At 42.7% G+C, this 23384-nt stretch overlaps 1 protein-coding gene across 3 annotated transcripts; it reads right to left on the minus strand.

Annotated features, from left to right (window-relative positions):
* Positions 1-991: 991 nt before the first annotated feature.
* LOC110524019 (GRAM domain-containing protein 2B) lies at positions 992-23181 on the minus strand. Of its 3 annotated transcripts, none has more exons than XM_021603302.2 (12): positions 22947-23181; positions 9521-9655; positions 9187-9247; positions 8980-9052; positions 8600-8703; positions 8070-8168; positions 7655-7795; positions 7387-7471; positions 6746-6826; positions 6414-6513; positions 3705-3812; positions 992-3154 (listed from the first exon to the last, which is right to left on the minus strand). In XM_021603302.2, the coding sequence occupies exons 1-12, from the start codon at positions 23036-23038 to the stop codon at positions 3115-3117; spliced, it is 1119 nt and encodes a 372-aa protein (XP_021458977.2). In that variant the 5' UTR covers positions 23039-23181; the 3' UTR covers positions 992-3114. The 3 variants fall into 3 exon arrangements, with proteins under 3 accessions (XP_021458977.2, XP_021458978.2, XP_021458979.2); XM_021603303.2 differs by lacking the exon at positions 22947-23181 and adding an exon at positions 17067-17329; XM_021603304.2 differs by lacking the exon at positions 22947-23181 and adding an exon at positions 11561-11814.
* Positions 23182-23384: the final 203 nt, after the last annotated feature.

Here is a 23384-nt window from a genome sequence, read left to right on the forward strand (position 1 = left end):
CAGCTGATCATCCTCGCAGTGGCAGACCACGTGTAACACCTGCACAGGATCGGTATATCCAAACATCACACCTGCGGGACAGGTACAGGATGGCAACAACTGCCCGAGTTACACCAGGAACGCACAATCCCTCCATCTTCTGCTCAGACTGTCTGCAATAGGCTGAGAGAGGCTGGACTGAGGGCTTGTGGGCCTGTTGTAAGGCAGGTCCTCACCAGACATCACCGGCAACAACGTCACCTATGGGCACAAACCCACCGTCGCTGGACCAGACAGGACTGGCAAAAAGTGCTCTTCACTGACGAGTCACAGTTGTGTCTCACCAGTGGTGATGGTCGGCTTTGCATTTATCGTTGAAGGAATGCGTGTTACACCGAGGCCTGTACTCCGGAGTGTGATCGATTTGGAGGTTTAGGGTCGGTCATGGTCTGGTGTGTCACAGCATCATCGGACTGAGCTTGTCATTGCAGGCAATCTCAACGCTGTGCATTACAGGGAAGACATCCTCCTCCTTCATGTGGTACCCTTCCTGCAGGCTCATCCTGGCATGACAGTGCCACCAGCCATACTGCTCGTGATTTCCTGCATGAGGAGATGCAGCTGTACTTAATGCAGCTGGTGGCCACACCAGATACTCAGTTACTTTTGATTTTGCCCCCTCTTTGTTCAGGGACACATTATTCAATTTCTGTTAAGTCACATGTCTGTTGTGGAATCTTATGTTCATACAAATATTTACACGTTAAGTTTGCTGAAAATGAACACAGTTGACAGTGAGTACGTTTCTTTTTTGCTGAGTTTATAACAAACATTGTATAGATAACAAAACTAAATAATTTTCTGCCACAAGTACTTCGCTCACCTCAGTGGTGCTTTAGTAATGTGTAAAGGTGATATTGGAGTGGTGCAACTATGAACAGAAAGGGAACACAGGGGCTTTCAAATACTTTGCTACATTCCCAGGCCAGAAAAGGTTGCTTCCATGAATATGATATGCATGTATACTCTGTGCAACATTTGATTTATTTGTTTAACAATACCAAAACAAAATCTCACGGAGACAAATACTTTGAATTACACAGAATGCAAATAAATACATATGACCATAGAATTAAGGACATTACAATAATTTACACCACTTCAATAGTGCAAAACCACACATACTGCACTCTTCTTGAGATTCTTGCATTGTATCCGTTTGAAGAAGTGTGCTGTCTCAAGGTGGGGAAGTACAGGAACTGACAGTACTGCTTTATGGCATGTAGTTGAGCCCAACACCTGACTACAACTACCCAATCATTAGGACATAAGACGTCACTTCAACGCATTTAATGTCTCGTCAATAGAGAAAGTGTTACAATTTAATGGATTTTCTTTCTCATGTTTTTCGACCAAATCATCCCATGTCACGAGATAAGTTCAAACAAATCAGAGACTGACATATCGCAAAGTTACAAAGTGATGCTCAATGAAAAGTAGAGAACATTATCGCTCCGATGGACAAAGTAAATGGCGAAAGAAAAGCAGGGAACCTGAAACTGTGGCAGGTTGCCCTCATCCCTGAGAAGAACAAAAGGCCTTAGCGCCATAAAATACTAAAGAACAAACACCTGCTTCCCCACCATCTGTCAAATGTGATGTCTTTGGATTGACAGGTTCCCAACTTTTAAAGTGCGCTTGATCGCTCACGAGCCATTCTTTTTGCTTTATTTTTTAAAACAAATAATAAAATTAAAAAAACTACAGGTTTGCCAATACATCTTTTTGCCTGCATGTTTTTTTGCATATTGAAATAAATTCTCTCGACCACATTTATTTCCTTCGTTGGAAATAGGACCTCCGTAACATCGCTTGATTAAAGTGTGCATAATATATCAGTCAAGTATCTGATGCTCCAGACACATGCAATAATATACAATACATTATGGCGCTTCTTAATCTAAATAGCCATTGAACAGTCCTGAAACAGCCGAACCGGTAGGAACAAGCGTTTAGTCATTGACAGGCCTGTTGAGAACAGAGGTTTGATTCTTTGCTTTTACACAACATCAGTTCATTCTATACAGTACAGAAGTCATCAGATATTAATCTGAACAAGAATAGTATTGGTATATCAAAAACTACTTTGATGATCAAAGTAATAATAAAATAAAAAAAGTTTAACATTTCTACGGCTACAAATGCGACAACACTCAACCTGATCGTACTTTTTTTTGTGCATTGAAGATGCATACATCCAGTGAGACTGGAGGGAGTGGCCTCCAAAAGCATTAATCATTAAAACTGGTTTAAATCATGCGAATGCCAGGCTAAATACTGCTGATCTTTAAAAGAGAGGAGACCTTCAGGAGATAAGCTCAAAATGGCTGCTTGGCTGGCTGATCCGTGGAAGACAAGATAATTCATTGTTATCATTATGGCTGATTACCAGGAGAATCATTCAAGAGAACCCTCAGATGGCTTAGTAGTGAAAGATTAAATACAGATAGACTTAACACCGTGATGAAATGCTGAGATAGGAGGTAAAGAATAAAATGTATCTGTGTACTCATGCCAAAGACGTGCATCTTTGGTTCTGCATAGCACTTGTACCTTACGGTAGGTGTTAAAAAAATTAAAATAAAAAGAAGCAGCAAAACGTAGGACTACACTCAATTTGACTAGTCTGCACAGACCACATGCTCATGAAGAGAATACAAACTGGAAGCGCACACACACGTTTCAGAGTTCTCTTAGAAATCAGAGAAATCGCTTCGTCAATATGATCTGAGAGCAGATGGAGTTGACTACCGCCTTCCTTCAGTTTATTCTTAGTTTGAGAGTTGGCTTTGGTTCCAAGTCACACAGCAGCTCATTTGTGTGCATATGTGTTGGCTTGGCTCCGCTTGCTGCGAGTTGTGGCTGGCCTGGGTTAGCTCTCTTAAATATAGCCCTTTGAGTTTACCCGTCTGTGTTTGAACTCATACAGGGAGGTGCTCCAAAAGTCCTATATGCAAGAGGACAACGGGCCAACTCTGGAACACTTTCAAAATTGCTCCTAGTTCTTATAGGACAGAATATCTTCAACACGAGAGCTCCAGTTGGCGCTATATTGTCACGTCCTCCAAACATGAGTCAATCTCTCCTCTGGCCAATCATGGTTGTGTCTTTGTACCTAAAAAAAAAGAGAAAGGAGGCCGTTGAGTATACTTCGAGAAAGGTTTGAACACACAATACACCCCGACGTGATACAAAAAGATTTGGCTTCGAGTCAACTGAGCTGCACCTCTTATGGGAATTTGAAAGTCACAGCTCTGAAAGGGAGGGAGAGGCAATTTGCATAACCACAAAATATCGTAACTGACATCTTAAAATAATCAGATCTCAGTTACGCCTGTATAGAACAGTCACACACACACACACAGATGAGGCATGTCTTCCAACGTGCAGAAGCCTGGTCCAAGATCTGTATATGGTTTAGCCAACTCCTCTGAATATAGCTGTCCTGCCATGAGCAAAGATATTCAGAGGAGGGCTAAAACCCATCAGGATCTGTTGACACGCAATGAAAATGGTTGTTGTGCTTACGTTCATACATCAAGGATGAGTTTAAATTAAGCAATTGTGGACAAGGCTTGCTTGAGACGTGACATGGTTGCTGGTTGTCACGCGGTTGTGACCTGTTATGTGGAAGTTGTATTATGGTTGTTGTGGGGTTGTCATACCTGCTCTGTAGGGAGAATTCAGGGAGGGCGCCCAGAGAGGTCAACTGCTCCTCCAGAGCCACGATACGGAGGCCGATGTACCCGGATGATAGCAGCAGTAGTACCACCCTAAACACAAACAATGTTTAGTCACACCCGCATATGCAGCTTAAATTAAAACTCACGGTAAATATTGTCCCGCATCAAACAAAGTTCGCAACAGTCAGACGCAGGCGCAGCATGCAACGTGGGTTTTGTTTTGTTTGAAAACATGGCGGAAGGTAGTGACAGCGCTCAGGAGATTTTTATGTCTTCTAAGAGAACCAAATCTGAAGTGTGGTCGTATTTTGGATTTTACAAGAGTGCTGAGGGAAACTTAAAATCGAAGATGGTCACCCTGTCTGCAGAGCATGCAAAAATAAATATCGCTGCGAAAGGGGGTAACACTTCAAATCTTGAGTCATCTTCATGACCACCACCCACTACTTTATAGCGAATGCAAGGTAAGTTCACTTTTATCTCAATGCATGATGTGGAGACTTCAGAATGGGGGGGGGGGGGGGGGTCATTGTCTAGCCAACTTGCCGCTTAGCTTGTCAATAATGTAAACATGCTTTCAGTTTTACCTACTCTTCTAAAAACACTACAAGTTGTTTGCGTCGTGTCTGCAGACTATTCTCCCATTGCACATGATAACACGTAGTCTAGTCACCCAACCAACATATTTTGTTCATTTAAAAAAAGAATCAGTCAGACGTCGACTTGGTTGTAAGTGCTCCAACAGGAGAAACACTATAGACTCCTGCTGTATACAAGCCTGCTGTATAAATACTCATTGTATTTATGTAAATTGTGCATGGGATCATTGCATATACTCAAATGCAACACAGAAGATTGTGTGTAAGTGAATAATAATAATTATAATGTAACACCAATAATACATTTGCTGTCCCCTTGTTTACAGAGTGGGCGTGCAGCAGGTAAACCCAGTGATGCTACTGGTCCCTTCATCATCTACAGTTCTGAGGCTGTCGTGAGGCACGGCAACCTTTATCAAAAGTGAGTGCTGCTAATTTTATTTGTTTATTTATTTGATTACTTTAAAAAAAGGTTGTGTTCATTTAAACCAGCACCGGGGAAATTTTTACCTCATGGCCACATGGTGCCATCTTTAATTGTTAATGTTTATGCACACAAAAAATGCATAGTGCTGCTAATTTTACATTTGTTGGTTTTCAATATAAAACTTGGTGAAATGATTTCAATGGGTGTGTCAGTACTTCCGAACATTTCCAACACATTTTAACAATACCCTGATTTGAAATGTTCATACTGTTTCATCTCTACCTGCAGAGCATAAGCCTAGAAACGCATTGAATAACAAATCACTAAATGGAACAGAATCCCCAAAACATTCTAAGGAAGTTTGTTCTGCAGTGTCTGTCATTCATTCATATATCTTACAGATTCAGGATTTTTAAATATATTTTAAACTATTTAACCCTTTTTTGGCACTAAACAGTCTCCTTATATGTACACAAAAGTATGTGGACACCCCTTCAAATTAGTAGATCCGTCTATTTCAGCCACACCCGCTGCGGACAAGTGTAAAAAAATAAAATAAATCAAGCACACAGCCATGCAATCTCCATCGACAAACATTGGCAGTAGAATGGCCTTACTGAAGAGCTCAGTGATTTTTAACATGGCACCATCATAGGATGCCACCTTAGCAACAAGTCAGTTCGTCAAATTTCTGTCCTACTAGAGCTGCCCCCCGGTCAACTGTAAGTGCTGTTAAGTGGAAAAGTCTAGGAGAAACAACGGCTCAGCTCACAGAACGGGATCGTCGAGTATTGAGGCATAAAAATCATCTGTCCTCGGTTGCAACTCTCATTACAGAGTTCCAAACTGCCTCTGAAAGCAACGTCAGCTGTTCGTCGGGAGCTTCATGAAATGTTTCATGTTCCCATGGTCGAGCAGCTGCACACAAGCCTAAGATCCCCATGAGCAATGCCAAGGGTTGCTGGAGTGGTGTAAAGCTCATCGCCATTGGACTCTGGAGCAGTGGAAACACATTCCCTGGAGTGATGAATCACGCTTTGCATAGTGCAAATTGTAACGTTTGGTGGAGGAATAATGGTCTGGGTGCGTTTTTCATGGTTCGGGCTAGGCCTCTTAGTTCCAGTGAAGGGAAATCTTAACGCTACAGCATATTCTAGACTGTGCTTACAGCTTGGGAAAGGCCCTTTCCTGTTTCATCATAGGCCCTTTCCTGTTTCATCATGGCAATGTCCCCGTGCACAAAACGATGTCCGTACAGAAGTGGTTTGTCGAGATCGGTGTGGAAGACCTTTACTGGCCTGCACAGAGCCCTGACAACAACCCCATCGTAAACGTTTGAACCGCTACAGCCGATTTTGTGAGAACGATTTTTGGGATGTCTCATGGTCTGACAAACACCGTTCTAGCTCTGTCACCTTTCACTGCAGATGCGGAAGTGGGACATAAGCGGATGCGGTGGATTGAGACGCATCCAATGCAAAATAAATAGACATCTCTTGCTTAAACTGACAGATTTTGATGGGGCTTTTTATTATGCAAATTAGATTTTCGTGGGGGCACGGACAATCAACCTTAGGAGGGGTTAAACTGAGCAAATACAGAGTAAGTGTAGAGATAGGAAGTAGGATTCGGTAAATGAGTGTGGAGAGGTTAGAGGTCACTTACAGTATTAGGTAGATGAAGAGGAGCGTGTTGAGGCTGCTGGTCTCTCTGTGGATGAGAAGGGAGCGGGCTTTCTCCGTCACACTCCACACCCACGAGCCACCTGGCCAAGGAGAGAGGGAACGACACAGAGTTGGGCGCATGGGTGTAATGGGCAGCTTTATATGCATTTTCCATCGCCAAATAAAATCAAGCAATCCCACATGACTAACTGTGAAACGACTTGCACGTCAGTGGCTCGCTGTGATAAAGCTTATTTTTGTACGATCACGTGTGTTTCTGTTCGAGTGGGAAAAGGAGACAACCAGACACGCAGGCCTACGTTGTGTGGTTACCTGAGACGTTCTCTAAGGAGCCGTCACTCTGCTGCGTGTGCGTGCTCCTACGGCTGGAGCTGCTCCCTTGAGGCACTAGGTCTGAAGAGTAGGAGAAATAACATACACATTAGTCACTCTAAAAAAACATGACCTTGGACTTTGCATGTGGAGGTCAGGCACGTACACAGGCAACAGATAACGGTCACGCGTAGCCGACTAAAACTTTGTTATTCTACACAATGGGGGTACTTTCAGGGTAGGTTGAACAACGCACCATATCCCTTTAACCTAGACAATTCATTCATTAGGAGAGAACACTCGCATGTAAAACTATCATTCTACACATTAGGGACTACAGGAGAGGTTGAACATAGGGCTTAAGATTAAGCACGCTCAAAAGGAAATTCTCCCTTGAAAGGGATTTTTTAATCTAGGACTAGGCTTAGGCTTACTCTGTGTCCAGGAAACCGGCCCCCAATAAAAATAAAATTTGATTTGTCGCATGTAGTGAATACAACAGGTGTAGACTTTACAGTGAAATGCTTACTCTACGAGCCCTTTCCCAACAACGCAGAGTTAAAAAGTACTAGTCCTGAGTAGACCCCCCAGACTAAAGGCTGATCTTCTTCCAGACTACTATTCCAGTTAGGTTCACTCACCTGTGTGTGGGTTGGGTGGGGGCGAGTCAAGGAATAGCTTGGGGTCTGACCTGTCCAGCTGGTCTAGACTGGACTGACTGGAGTTCTGGGGAGATGGAAAAAGACTGGGTTAAAATCAGCTTCAAAATGGAGGGCAAAACATCTACAGTAGAATATGAGGCAGTAACGTTAGGTTATGAAGGGCTGTTGTCGTATCTGCAGTATTTTCATTCAGGGATAAAAAAAGAATTGAACTTTAGGCAGACAAATACTAGTGATTCTAACTCACCACTAGCTTGCCCTGATCAAAGCTATTGTCCGTAGAAGATAATAAGGGGCTGCTGTTGGCACTTCCATCCTCCAGTCGAGAACAAACGGACCGCAGGAGCTTGTAGCATGCCTCTCGGTTCCGCAAAGACACAAACAGGTACTAAAAATGCACACAGGAGCGAGAGAGAGACATTTCAGCTCGGATGCCCTTTCGTCAAACTGGAAAGTACAAGGTTGCAAACCTTTGCCCTTAAAATGAGCCCAGTTATTGAACAGATTAAAATTGTATATATCAGAGGTCAATGGGTGTTATGTAACTCATCGGTTGCCCTCTGTTGAAGATTGATAATACAACCACCAGTGTAGATCTTATCATTTGATTAAGGGATGGACTATGCAGTGTCAATGTGATAGGTGAGCAAGTGACCCCTGACCTTTTCCCCCTCGATGGTGCGGATAGACAGGGCGTTGGGCACCAGCAGGGCGGTGTTCTGCTTCTTCACAATGTGCACGCTGGTCACCGGGATAACCAACTGCAGAAACACACAGAGGAGCAACAGACCTTCACATTACACTAAGAAAAAGGCTTTTCAAACAATAATCAAGTCAGTAGATGTACCAAGTAAAATGCATATTAAGAAACTGTAGGGTTGGGCGGTATCCAGGTTTCCATACCATACCCCTACAGGCCATGCATGCGGTGCAGAGGTGACCCTAACAGGTATTAATAAAAAATAAAAAAACGTTTTTCTAAAAATGTACCGTACGCGGGGTATCGCCCAAACCTAATAAACTGTGTGCTCAACTTAACACATAATTGGGAAAGAAAGCAGAGGTACAGGAATACATTTCTCCGTTAGCTACGAATAGGATGGCCAAACCATCTATTCACAAGTAGGACCAAGTTCAAACCATGTTTTCAACTGAAAAGCCTAGTCGCCAATCAAGGGTCAGGTTTGCTTACCTTGGTGTCCTTGAGCAGCACGGAAGAGTGGAAGCACGCGTGGTGCTCGGTGACATAGAGCCTGCCGTGGTAGGGCACCTCCTTCTGCAGGGCACAGATGTAGGCTGGGGAGAAAGGGAGGACATGAGAATGTTAGTTACTTAAGGCCTTGCAGCGTGATGACACCGCAAGCACAGGCTGCCGGTCTGACGCTGATGGCCGTAAAGGCTGCCTGATATGGTTTTGTGGCAACACGTGCCGCAGCGTCGCCGAACCATGCTATCGTTTAACGATTAGCTTACAATATGTCACAGGTCAGGTATGTGATTTGACTGAGAAGCATGAATAGATGTTTCCATGACATGAGTATTTTACCAATAATATTCCAAACCGTCACTTACCATGTAGCACGTCTTCACTCTCCGGAATGTCAGGAAACAGCTTGTGGAATGTTTTGTTGTGCTTTATAAAACTCTGTTGAACAGAAGGAAAAAAAGCATGACTAAAACTGAAATGTGACGGTGGTTTGAGAAAGCAGTGCTTCATTATTTACGTAATATTCATAAACAAGGTAAAAATAAAAAAAAAGTAAGAACGAGTGAACGTACACTTTGTGAACCACTGCCTTCAGTCTTCTCAAAACTTCTATCCGCGTCGAACGTCTGAGACCTTTGGAAGACAAAGCATCAGCATGACGTTACGTGAAGTCTGTGGGTTTAGCGAATTCTTGACAGATATTAATAGTCAAACACAGAAGCCTTAGGTGTGACACATTCACAAAAGAGAAAACAAGTGGGTCTATGGTAAATCTTGAAATCTATATGGCTGCGTTTACACAGGCAGCCCATTTGATATCCTTGTTCCAATAATTGGGCAAAATATCTGAATTAGGCTGCTGGTGTAAATGCAGCCTACGGTTGCACAGTGCGTCTGTGTGGTTACCTGACGGGGGCTTGTCTGGTGAAGTTTCTGTTCTGCTGGAGCTCCAGTTGGGCCTCCTCCAGACTGAAGGCTTTCCTGGTCTTCACCTTCTTGCTCACCTTCTTCACCAATAGTCCCCCACTCTCCACCGGGTAGCTGGAAGAGAGGAAGAGGAGACGAGAAGGGTTAATTGACAGGGCCAAAACAGATCAACCGAAACACCCATCATTCTTACGGCCACTGAAGTTTGAGGAGATAGAGACAATAAATAAAATGTTTGGATTTATAGACTCGGCCAATGTCGAACCACGTATCGAATATGAATATTACGTAAATAATGAAGCACTGCTTTCCAAGCACGCAGTGTAGCCTAATGCTTTCAGAGGGCTGCCTTAAGTACACACCATTCAGATGTATATGAATATCACCACTGGCTCAAAGTCAAACCACCGTCACATTTCAGCCCCTGCGATACAAGCAAAATTGCAAAAGGAGTGAAAACCCATTATTTTGTCTTGCTGACACTTGTCACCGTGTATAATTATTGTGTTATTGACTGTATGTTTGTTTATTCCATGTGTAACTGTGTTTTTTGTGTCGCACTGCTTTGCTTTATCTTGGCCAGGTCACAGTTCTAAATGAGAACTTGTTCTTAACTGGCCTACCTGGTTAAATAAAGATTAAATAAAAAATTTAAAAGAATGGTCTAATAAGTGGAATAGAGTAGTATGTAAATGGTAGTTTGTGTGGACTCGCTGAAAACGGAGTACATTTCCTCAACTCTTGACTAGGTTAACTGCAATAAAGGATCAATGAAAAATGGACAGTTGGAGGCCAAAGGCTTATCTCTATGATTCACAGAAAAGGTGACCATTTGAGTAATCTGCCTTATAGTGACTGTAAAAAACTGCATCAACGCATCCTGTGACAAGGCTGTAAACAGATAGTAAACCACATGCTTTCTTGGCGATTAACTTGCGTTTAGGCTCATCACATATACACTACCATTCAAAAGTTTGGGGTCACTTAGAAATGTCCTTGTTTTTGAAAGAAGTCACATTCTCTGTCCATTAAAATAACATCAAAATTGATAAGAAATACAGTGTAGACATTGTTAAGGGTGTAAATGACTATTGTAGCTGGAAACGGCATATTTTTTATGGAATATCTACATAGACTTACAGAGGCCCATTATCAGCAACCATCACTCCTGTGTTCTAATGGCACATTGTGTTAGCTAATCCAAGTCTATCATTTTAGAAGGCTAATTGATCATTAGAAGACCCTTTTGCAATTATGTTAGCACAGCTGAACTGTTGTTCTGATTAAAGAAGCAATAAAATGTGCCTTCTTTAGACTAGTTGAGTATCTGGAGTATTTGTGGGTTCGATTACAGGCCCAGAATGGCCAGAAACAAAGAACTTTGTTCTGAAACTCGTCAGTCTATTCTTGTTCTGAGAAATGAAGGCTATTCCATACAAGATTGCTGAAGAAACTGAAGATCTCGTATAACGCTGTGTTCTACTCCCTTCACAGAACAGTGTAAGTAAACTGGCTCTAACCAGAATAGAAAGAGTGGGAGTCCCCGTTGCACAACTCAGCAAGAGGACAAGTACATTAGTGTGTCTAGTTTGAGAAACAGATGCCTCAAGTCCACAACTGGCAGCTTAATTAAATAGTACCCGCAAAACACGGGGCTCAACGTCAACAGTGAAGAGGCGGCTCTGGGATGCTGGCCTTCTAGGCGCACACACACACGTGATGAGCCTGCTATGGTGTAGATGAAAGCATGAAACATTCAAGCCCATATCAAAACATACTAGCCCAAGTCAAATCCAATAATGGCCATTTCTAGGCTACAAAGTGTAAGACATCATTAGACCTTTCACAGGACAAAAACATGCAACATAAAAGTGCAGAATGAATCTAAACTACAAACACACTACACAACAGGACAGTCTCAAACCTAGGTATTTAGCCTATTTGCACAGCTGTTCAAAGAACTTGCCTGAAAAGCAATCGACAATCAACTTAGCACAAACTGCCGTTTAAAAGTCTTACCCGTTCAGATGCAGTCTCCTTGATGACCGAAAACTCATACCTGTTTATAGCAAGACCTCCTTATCTGAATAAAAACACACTGTAGCAGCACTGATTTCAATCCATAATTTGCAGCCAGTCAAAACAAAACCCAACCCGAAAACAGTTGAACAAAGGCCTTCAAGTCTGAACTTGCTACTGCATAATGATGGGTGCCGAGTGACTTCTGAACTAGTTCAGCTCAGCCACATCCTTCCAGTGAAAGCTGATTTTTCTATTATCTAAAAGGATGTGGCTTCGTGTTGAAATAGTGTGACACGTCATAGTGGGTGACGTAAGGGCACACGCCTTCTGCACTAACAGTCAGCGGAGCAATAAATCCTTTTCCCGTATTTAAAAAAAATGTCCACAAGCTCAGAGTAGCTAGGCTAGACTGAAATGAAAGATACGGATCCTTTACATATAGCTTGTAGCTTGAAGACATAATTACATTACAGTGCAGAGAAAGTCTGAGAAGCCCAGGTGTGTGGTGATGCCTGAGAGCTGCTCAAACCCAGCCCATCAAGTGTTCTCTGACAGGGAGTAGAGGTTCAAACTTCCTATTCCCCCAAGGCTATGGATCCACAACAGTACAGATCACATGGTATGCCACTTGATGTTCAGCACAAGAATATACAAAATCAACACGTCATCATTTGCGAAAGCTAGACTTGGGCTCAATCCCAATACCCACCCCAAACAAAGTGAAATGCAGACTTCCTATCTAGGGGTTATCAAAAAGTCCCATAAAGCTCTGCGACCCAAGGCTCCGAAGTTGCTTCAGGAAGATGGCTATTATAGCTTCATAACAAATCATGTAAAAAAAATTTAAAAAATAATGTACAGTTCAGAGGAATATGTTAATTAACGTAAAGAAAAACGATGCATACATGTCAAATTTCCCAAAATCGCCATTTAACAAGCTATCCAACTAGCTTGCTCTTTGGGCATATGCCATTTGTATGAATTGTAATTAGTCTTTGTTTTATGGACTGCTGAGCAACCCAGCAAGTCATCTTGTGAAACCCAGAGGATGTAAATAATCTGACTAGCTAGCTAAAGGCTTTAATGCAAATTGAATGTCCAATTATGTAAGCTTTCCATGCCGTTCATTAAAAAATATTTCAAACTCAATAACTAGTCATGGTTCTTTATTTGTAGTGATGTTAGAGATTGAAGATATTTGCCAATGCAGGTAACGCAGCTAACTATTTTCATGCTTATTGTGCAGAGGTTAAAAATACCTGTATGCTATGGCTGTGTAGCCATGTAGCCGATTGGTGTATGGACCTGAAAACATTTGGCATAAATATTAGCCTAGTTCAAAACAGGGGTTTTAATACAATGCTACAATGCTTCCACTGGTTATGACTGAGTGAAGGAAATGTTACATGTCAAACAGCTATGGGATGAAAGTCCTGCTTCAGTACGACTCCACACCGAACCACAGCGAGAAGATGGGTACATTGGTACAGGCACATTGTTGTTTTGCTGTTCTCATTTGTTGCGCATATAGTAGGTACGTATTTGTTCCATGGGAAATAAGGAAAGCTATTATTGCCACCACTACAGGCATTGTGAAAAACAAGGCTCGTCATCATTCAATTGTGTTATTTGTTTGTCCCATTAAGCCCAATTTTGCTCTCCTTACCACTAGTTGTTCCGTTTAAGTGCCACTCTCCCACCGAGGGACACTCGAAGGGGGGGGGGGGGGGGGGGGGGGATTGCACCAGTAGAACAGGCTCATGGTGAACAACTATAGTTAAGGTTTTCCTTAGTTAGTCCACTGTTCTATTTGAGATACTGCTGCAACGCTCGTTAAAAAGACACTGGGATCCATTGCCCCTGGCAACAAAGGCAGGGCCACCCCCTTGACGGACACACACTTCATAAATCTAAGCCAATTTGTCACATGCGCCGAATACAACAGGTGTAGTAGACCTTACAGTGGAATGCTTACTTACAACTCCTTAACCAACAATGCAGTTAAGAAAAAAAAGCAGTAAAATATCAATAGCGAGGCTATATACAGGGGGGTACCGGTACAGAGTCAATGTGCGGGGGCACCGGTTAGTCGAGGTAATATGTACATGTAGGTAGGGGTAAAGTGACTATGTATGCACAAACAGACCAGCGGCAGGGTAGCCTAGTGGTTAGAGCGTTGGACTAGTAACCGAAAGGTTGCAAGTTCAAATCCCCGAGCTGACAAGGTACAAATCTGAACAGGCCGTCATTGAAAATAAGAATTTGCTCATAACTGACTTGCCTAGTTAAATAAAGGTAAAATAAAAGTAGCCATTTGGTTAGAAGGTTCTATGTTTTGCCAATATGGTAAGATATTACACAAGCAACATTTCAAACTGGGATATGTTTTACGTTACACCAGCAAGTATAACTATTTGCCATTTTCAATATTTTATTATATTACATGTGGGAAGCTAAAAAGTCTAGCTATCTTGCTATGTTTTTAGCTAGGCTAAAACCAGCTAGCCAGGCTGCCAGCTAGCCACTACTAGCAAGGGAAGGTGACTCTTCGCAATCGCCCCCTTGTGAATGGGAGTGAGACCGGCGAGGATATCATGTTACCAAAAGGTGTCTGGTATTCCAAAAATCCCACTCCACCCACGTGCACACAGCTCAACAGATTAGAGCTTGTAGTAACCTTTACATGATATACATGAGCTGTCACTAATCGTCAACATGCCACTCACTGCTGTACGAAGTTCCAATTACACCATAGCCCTTTCAAAAATCTAGGCCTGGGATATGTCAGATAGGCCAAGTCTCTTCAGAAATAAGGCGTTGTCTAAAACATCAGTCAAGGACGATTGAGAAATATAAGCGAAGTTGACTGGATAACTACTTGCATCACTCAAGCTGTGTGAGTTACTTCCCTGGATGCCATTATCTCACTTCAGTTGGCAAAACCTTCAAATAATAAAACACTTTACAGTTTCAGGAAGCCAGGTTAAAAACGGTTTATTGTTTCTCTTTAGGCTTCCAAGTGTCTGGGTATGGAGCATGTTACATACAGGCATTAAAAGTGAGAACATGCATTCCAACCTTTGAGTCGAGAATGAGAAGGTAACTTAGTTGACTGAGGGCTATCTTACACATTGGGGGAGTGGGTAATCCAGCTAGAAAACAAGGCCCCCCGGGTACAGGTTCTGTACCAGTAAACAGGCCTATTAGTGTGGAGGGTTAGGTGATACATGTCCCAGTCATACTCACATGACTAAGCCTGGGTGGGGGAGGGGCTGATATAGGAGTATAAAACAATGAAAGCAGGGTAATGGGAGCTCTTGAAAGCCCTGTGAAATGCCATTCCTTCCTTCCTTTACATGTTAGTGTGCAGACCATTGGGCCTGGGAATACTTTGAGAAAAACTAACCTACAGTATTTACAGACAGATCTATAGCCTGACCAAATGTGTTAATGTAAACAGTTGTCTGCATCTGACCAGATCTTACTCTACATTGAATTTACATTTCTTTCATAATCTTTCATGTTTTTGACGGTTAGATCATGCCACTGTGCTTTTCTTCAATGAAGAGAATGAGAATCTGATAGAACAGGCCCTATCTATCCGTTACAGAAGAGAGGAAGCATGGGACGGAATGTGTATGCTTAGACTGATGGTAGAACTCGCAGGCCCTGCCACATAGCACACAAATATGCACAGATGTTGTAGTGTGTAGTGAGTTGTTATTTTACCTGAAATGCACAAGGTCCTCTACCCCGCCAATTAATCCACACATAAAACGGTCAACCGAATTGTTTCTAGTCATCTCTCCTCCTTCCAGGCCTTTTCCTTCTCTTGACATTAGATTGCGATTGGCAACTTTCATAATTGAAGTGCATTACCGCCACTGAACTTTCAGTCACCCACGTGGGTATAACCAATGAGGAGATGGCACATGGGTACCTGCTTCTACAAACCAATGAGGAGACAGGAGAGGCAGGACTTGCAGCGCGATCTGCCTCACAAATAGAACTGACTTCTATTTTACCCCTTGGCAACACAGACGATCTTTGGTGCGCGCGAGCAGTGTGGGTGCAATAATTGAATAATATAGATTTCTAAATGTATTTGCAACACGAGCGGTGTAGTCAGCCTGTAAGGTACTGCATCTCAGTGATTGAGGCGTCACTACAGACACCCTGGTTCGAGTCCAGGCTGCATCACAATCCGGCCGTGATTGGGAGTCCCATAGGGCGGCGCACAATTGGCCCAGCGTCGTCCGGGTTTGGCCGGTGTAGGCCATCATTGTAAATATGAATTTGCTCTTAACCAACTTACCTAGTTAAAGGTTAAATGAAAAATTAAATCCATCAGGAAAGAATTCTGGACCATCTCACTGAGTCCACTGTACATGTTACATGGGGCTAGTGAGGCCCTAATCACATTTTTGTAATGCAACTGCACAAGAAACGCATGGGAATGACTCAAATTCAAGCAACCAATTTGTCGCATGCTAGAAGTTGTTTTAAGGGCAATTGTGGTCTACTGAAGTAATTCACATTGTTATATGACATTGTTCAAGGCCAATTGAGGTTTGTGCCAGTACAGATTACATGTTCACCTTATTGCCAACACCATCAGCCAATATTAAAATCAGCTGGAATGTATTGTATAGACATGTGAATATCTGACAATCATGTCAACTCTAAGCAATAGGCCTACAACTTTCTATACTATGGGAATGTTTCTCTCCATTGAAAGGGCTCAAGTTAACACTTGTCCCATCCTTTGTACAAACTCATACTACTGGAACAAGGTCTGGACCCTTTGTGGCATTGTTCCCACCTAGACAAACAAGGAAGTCAGTGCCCCAATTATTATTATTTTTTTTTTAGTCTCCTATATCTGCTGGCAGAGCAGAGGCCTTGAACCTTGGCCCACTACCTACGTGCTGAGAAAAGTATCCGTTTCTTTTCACTCAACTCAGCTAGCCCAGCACTAGAGACAGATTGAAAAGAAAACAAGACCGGAACAATACAAGCACATCTGTGACATAAGCCTATACAATCTCTTAGGTTGTAAATCGATAGAGTATGATATGATATCGCTGAATGGTGATAGTAACTTGTCATGTTAATCTGTTCTGACCACAATGTACTGTCTATGAGCACAAGTCCACTGAACAAACAGTGATACCCTCAAGTGGTGGTGAACCTGATAATCGTAGGCTAATAGATTGTCCATTTGATAAGCCTCGAAGACAAACATGGTCATGACTCGAGACATTGAGAACGTGCTCTACTGACTCCCTCTGGTAATGGGGTTAGACAGAGACCTTGATGACTAATCCTGATGGGAGTCAACAGCAGGCTAAAATCAGCAGTCGATACATTGAGGACGTCATAGTCACAAATGATTCAGTATTGACATTCACTTAGGCTTAAACCCTCATCACTAGAAAATAGGCACTGAATAGGCTGTGGACAGGTGCAGATAAAAAGCAGTGGAAAGCCACGCTTGCCCTACCTCGCCTCATCCCCTGCCCGAGGAGGATCCGCAGGATCCTGGTTGTCCCACTGGCTCTTCCCCCTCTCCATGACCAGCCAAGCTTGTCCTAACCCGCTTCTTCAGTTGCTACAGGTCTGAACACAAGCAGCGTTTGTGAAAAATAAAGAGTGAGCTTTTTGCCCTCTGCTCTGGACCTGGGAGCAATGGCAGGCAGTCAAAAGGGTGTAAAGGTCTTTCTAGCTTTTATTGATGCATTTCAAAACGTGGAAGGGTTAGAAGAGCAGCAGCACACAGAGTAGGTTTGAAAAAAAATAAAAAGAGATGGCTGGGTTCCAAGCGGCACTGTCCCTCACGCTGCGTCATCCTCCGATATTTGGTCAACTGGCATTAGCTTGGAAACAGCTGACAGTGGGAAGAGAACAGTGGGAGGTGGGGGAATAACACCAGCCTCTATTCTCACCACAGGAATAACACCAGCCTCTATTCTCACCACAGGAATAACACCAGCCTCTCTTCTCAACACAGCATGAAATGGCTTCAAATGACACTGTGTCAACTGAATGGCAGTCAACTTCAGAATGCCTGAAGGGAAATGGCTACAAAGCAACGAGTACAATGAGCATGTTAAATGGTTGACTTGTCCTCTTTGTGGAGGTCGTACACAGAACCAAAATACACATGGACAATGGCACCTGTTAAAAATGACACCTTTCAGGGTCAGGAGGTCAAATTAACCCCATAGGTTCATCCAATTTCAGTGCAAGGTCAATAGGTTAAATGCACTGTGTTTTACGACACAATTAGGGTCCTAATGTAAATGGAGGGGCATTTCCACAGCATAAACCCTTATGCAAATGGCCAGCAGTCTTAAATGAACTCCTTATGTAAATCCACATAAGACACCTATAATACAGGAGGTTACCAAACGGGCTGTGAAAAAGTGTCAAATGCAAAAGGGTCACTTTTTTTTTTTTAGCATGTGTGTGGTTCACATTTCTTCAGGGTAATTACATAGGCTAAATAACATTGGCATGATCAAGCGAGTCAAGACTTGGTGGTAGTGTGCAACAAAGACACAGATTTGCTAATGAGCTGATGAGGTCTTCCGCATCATCAGGCCCTTTTGCTGACCACGTCAATTCAATGACATTTGAAATTGAAATCACTTCACTTGCATGTCAAAAGGTGGATTAAAATATAGCTTAAAGACATCCAGTCAACTTTGTACTGTAATGCCGCCAAGTAGGCAAGAGGTCGCTACCATCCACTTCTCTGCTGAAAAACCACAGTCCATTATGTCATGTCTGCACACACTATTTTACCTGTGCACGCATTGTATGAGCTTGGACCAACACTAACTCCCTATCCACTTGATGTCTCCCTTTATCCGCTTCAGGTTTAAAAATCACCGGATAACATTTATAGCGACAGCTATGGTCACATGAGGGTGCGAGGGCTTATCGCGAAAAGCTTGTACCATTGCCATTCCTGAAAGAATCCCGACACCTAAAATACACTTCCTAGTATCAAACAAAACACCCAGCCTTCTGATAAGAGGCTGTCGTTGAGATGAGCATATCAGTTTGTACAGACGATGTGCGGCTGGGCACAGAGTTATGGAACTGGTATTGTACACGCATTGAGCGGGTGTACAATATCATCAAGTCTGCAAAAGCAGCTGCATTGCATAAGCTAAAGGGCATTAATATGAGTGGACTAGATACCCCCCCTTCTATGGTAAACAGAGAGCAGTTGTGGGGAAACAGGTTACCCACTGGTCAGTTATTGTGTTCCCAACATGGCATTTCAGAGACCCCGGCTGAGAAATGGATCTTACAGTGCAAGGCAGTAAAAAAAACAGCTTGTGCTCCTGGACACGACATTCTTGAGTCGTGTGTCTGTAATGCAAATTTCTGTTAAGGCATATTATTCTAGGCACATGGCTCTGCACAGAATGTGTGCATTTGCCCTATAATTTCAACCTCAAAATGTTCTAACTTTTACATGTGTTATATTCACATGCAAAGACTGGCTTAATTGTTATGGGCCATGACAAATACATCAGTTCAATGAGGAGTATATTGTCCGGTTATGAACAGCATGAATGCACCATCTAGTGGACAACAGAAAAAGTTGTACAGCCCAGTCAGTCATGTGAACTGCAGATTTTCTATCGTCCAATCATATCGAGTTTAGTCATATGCAAAGATCAGATGACTAAGGCTGGGCTTTTTGGAGCTTTTTAAAAGAAAGACTTTTCAGTGCTCAGATTAAAAACAAGGGAAAGTACAGACTCCAAAGCTTTCGCACATAGCCGAACCATACGTTAATACTTTGTACAGGGATTTTTCTGCCATATGAAATCCTTAGGTGGGATTTTTAAATTAATTTTAGGGATGGAAAAAGTGTCAATTTAACCACTAAAACCAGATATAAATGTAGAAAAGACAAATGGACATATATCCTTTCAGAACTAACAATCACCAAAATAAATGCTAGTGTCAGGGAGAACTGAACATTTAAAAAAATGATTTAGCAGTATTTTATTGTTTGAGCAAAAGAACAGCATTAGCCATGGCACAATTCAGAGAATTGGAGGAGATTTGCTTAAAAACACCAACAATTTCTCTCAGCTCCATAGAAAATGTGTAGAATTGCAGGAAAGTGGCTTAAATGCTAAATGTGTCTCTACACCGCCAAGAGGGGGGCCTCAAATTCAGACAGGCTGACAGGGTACACCACCCAAGTCGCCTTTTGATCCAGAAAAAAACCTATTGTACAAAATAACTCCAAGGCTAACAGTAGAATCCAAAAAACAAATCCAATATATCAACACAAGTCAACATCTCAGTAACAATTCAAGTGAATATGCCAAATCAACTATAAGTCCCAGCAATTGGCTAGAACAAAATAAAGTCAGACACTCCAAGTGATTTGGCCTGTGAGGGAGTCGCTTTGCTCTGCAGCAGAGTGGTCAGGAAAAGACAAGTCACCAGAGACTGGGGCCAAACAACAACAAGCGGCTTGTGGCGTGCCGCCAGGCCCAGGGCTTGCAGAACAGTGTGCGTTTGTGAGAGTCATGTGGCCCATGCATGCAGGGCTCTCGCCACTTCCTCCACGTTCAGCTGACCGAGACAGAAGGCCTTTCTTCCACCGTTGCCTCATGATAGTTCAACAGTAGGAAGTTCAACAGTAGTAAATTCAACAGTAGGAAATTCCCACCACCAGGCAGGAAATTCTCACCTGGCTCCTGGGTAAGCCAGTGTCTACCTTAACGTTCAGATGGTACTGTACAGATTAGTCACATGAACAATAGTGTTTAAAGACTTGTGTATAGTTTGGAGAGACAGCTAGAACTGAGGAATTCACCAGTCCTCTGTGAAGTGAAAAGGTTCCTGGGTGAAAAAGGAAAGAACATTTCTTGACTTTGTGAACAAAGTCTGGGAGAGTGCTCATTAGCACTGTGCTGGGAGGCGACACACATGCCCCTTTAACCATAACCCTGACTTAACCATAACCTCAGGTTTAACTATAAACCCCACTCAAGCCTGCAGATGTGGCTCTCTCCCTTTAATTTAAAGTTAGGCCTACTCCCATTGGCATGCAAAACAGCTGGTAATTTAGGCCTTTCTTGGCCACTGGTTGTGCACTCCTTCCAAATGGACGCTGGCACTGCAGCCTCTCCCTGTCTATTCCTAGCTTCAATGTAGTACTACTAGACTTACAAAACTAGGTTTCCTTCAACAAGCTTCTCTCGTAGACAAGTCCGTACATGTTATCACTGTACATTAACAACCTGAGCGACGACCCCCATTAATGTCACATTCACATACCATAGCTCGCTAAGAGCGGAGGAGATAACGGCCCAGGGCTCATGGGGGGGGGGGGGGGGGGGGGGGGGTGTAGCACGGTTCCTATTGGATGGGGCTTAAACAGCAATATGTTATGGCCTTTATATAACGAGAGACCCCCCGTGGGTGACCCAAGGAGACTAAAAATAGAGTTCTCAAAGAAAACGTGTCCCCGACATGTCTCCTCTGCTGTAACACCGGTCCTGCTGTCTGTGGTTATTCTCAGAGCAGGATCATCCCTGCCATTAGGAGGATAAGTAAATAGTAGTCTCCTTCTGACCCACATGGAGGAGCAGGAGGACGATGAGGTAACGCATTTTCATCTGCGAGAGGCAATGATGGGATTAAGAACTGTCCAGAAGAAGCCAAGCATTGGAACATGAAATTAGTTTCCATACAATGTAAACAGAGTTTCCATACAGCTCACCACACACCGCTTTCAGCTAACTTGGTGGTGTAATGCCAATATTCTGGACCTGTTTTGAATGTAAAGAAAACACCTTTCCTTGACCGTAAGTATGTGTATACAAAAACATTGCCTGGATGTTTACCTAGCTGTTTTCCTTTACTCATAATTGACACATTTAAGAAAAAATATGTTTTTTTTTTTTAAATAACAGCAACTCTGTGAAATTAGTTCCTGATCTATTGTACTCTGTTACATGACGTCAAAGCATCCTCTAGCTGTAGTACAGGAATACACTTGTCTAAATTGCGACCTAATTACAAAGTGTAACTCCCAAAACTAGCTTGCTAATTTTATAGGAAGTTCTATGCAATAAAATACATTGTTTAAATTGCCTTAGGTCCAGCTGTTTGCACAATAATGTTCCTATTTGAGACACTTCTACTAGCTGACAAGCATTTGAGACAGCAGATAAATATGATTACCTTTTACAATGTGGTCAATAACTTACAGCTTTTACTAGACACAGGATGTCACCTAGGAGGCAGCTAACTAAACAAAAATATAAAATGCAACATGTAAAGTATTGGTCCTATGTTTCATAAGCTGAAATAAAAGATACCAGAAATGTTCCATCCGCACAAAAGGCGTATGTCTCAAATTTGTTTACATCTATTAGTGACCATTTCTCCTTTGGCAAGATAATCCATACCCCCTGTGTAGCATATCAAGAAGCTGATTAAACAGCAAGATCATTACACAGGTACACCTTGTACTGTGGACAATAAAAGGCCACTAAAATGTGCAGTTTTGTCACAACACAATGTCACGGATCAAGTTTTGATGGAGCATGCAATTGGCATGATGACTACAGGAATGTCCAACAGAGCTGTTGCCAGAGTATTCAATGATAATTTCTCTACAATAAGCCACCTCCAACATATTTTGGAGAATTTGGCAGTACATGCAACCCGCCTCACAACCACAGACCACATGTAACGACGCCAGCCAAGGATCTCCAAATCCAGCGTCTTCACCCGCAGATAGTCTGAGGGCGAGGGGGTGCTGAGGAGCATTTCTGTTAGTAATAATGCACATTTCGAGATTAAAACGAATGCTGGTTGTCTGGACATGGCTCCCAAGTGAATGGGCCTATGCCGTCCCAGGCCCATGGCTACACCCCTGCCTAGTCATGTGAAATCCATAGTCTAATGCAATTATTTCAATTGACTGATTTCCATCCATGAACTGCAACTCAGTAAAATCTTTGAAATTGTTGCGTTTATATTTGTGTTAAGTATAGTTCCCTAGTTGTGCTAGGTTTAACGTTAGCTAGTTCAATTCCAGCATGTTAACTTAGTCCCGCAAGAGTGCACAGGGCGACCCATTACAGTAGCCACCACTCGGAAGAACCTTAACGTCTCTTGCAACACAAGTAATAACTATAAAAAGTAATTCAGGGCAAATGCTTAATGCAACAATAGAACGTCACTAATTGTATGTTGTATTGAATTCCAAACGTTGTTTCTTATAAGAAGCGAAAAGCCAGCTAGCCAAGTTAGCATCTCTATTAACACATCCACCCACTGCTAGAGGGCTCGCGGCGTGATAGTGGTTTAGGTAGAGAACAGTTATATTTACCTTTCTTTCATGAAGTGCTTGATTCTAAAGATTGCCTTTTCATCTATTTTTCTTATGAAGGTTTTCAACCTCTCTCTCTTGTTTTCGAGCATTCTTCTTCCAACCGGTGTTCGGGTATAAGACTCGAAACGCCGCTCCACCAGAAATATTGCACGCCGAGTCTTTGGATTTGTTTAGCTTCTGCTTTTTTTTCTTTCTCCAACTCCATCTAGCTATGCTGATAGGGGAAATGAGCTCAAATCGGACGAAGTCTATCGACCAATGGGAGGAGGCAACTTCTTTAAAAAAAAATTATCATGTCAGACCAATTCTCCAATCAAATCGCGGTACATGACTCCTCGTCTCCGCCCATTGCCTTTTATGGGACACCAAACCTGCGTCCTTCTGTTAATGGGTTATCAAATCGAGAGGGTGTGGTCCCTCGAGAGTTCGCCAGAG

This window comes from Oncorhynchus mykiss, chromosome 5 (assembly GCF_013265735.2).
Source record: "Oncorhynchus mykiss isolate Arlee chromosome 5, USDA_OmykA_1.1, whole genome shotgun sequence".
Classification (NCBI taxonomy): Eukaryota; Metazoa; Chordata; class Actinopteri; order Salmoniformes; family Salmonidae; genus Oncorhynchus; species Oncorhynchus mykiss.

What these genes read in the sequence shown, in the direction of transcription:
- LOC110524019 (XM_021603302.2), bottom strand. Translation starts at nt 23,038, where the DNA reads ATGCTCGAAAACAAGAGAGAGAGGTTGAAAACCTTCATAAGAAAAATA. An exon ending in TGCTGCTCAAGGACACCAAG is followed by an intron (nt 8,169 to 8,599) that starts GTAAGCAAACCT and finishes GTGTTTCTGCAG; the next exon opens with TTGGTTATCCCGGTGACCAG. An exon ending in CCCACCCAACCCACACACAG is followed by an intron (nt 6,827 to 7,386) that starts GTGAGTGAACCT and finishes CCTACTCTTCAG; the next exon opens with ACCTAGTGCCTCAAGGGAGC.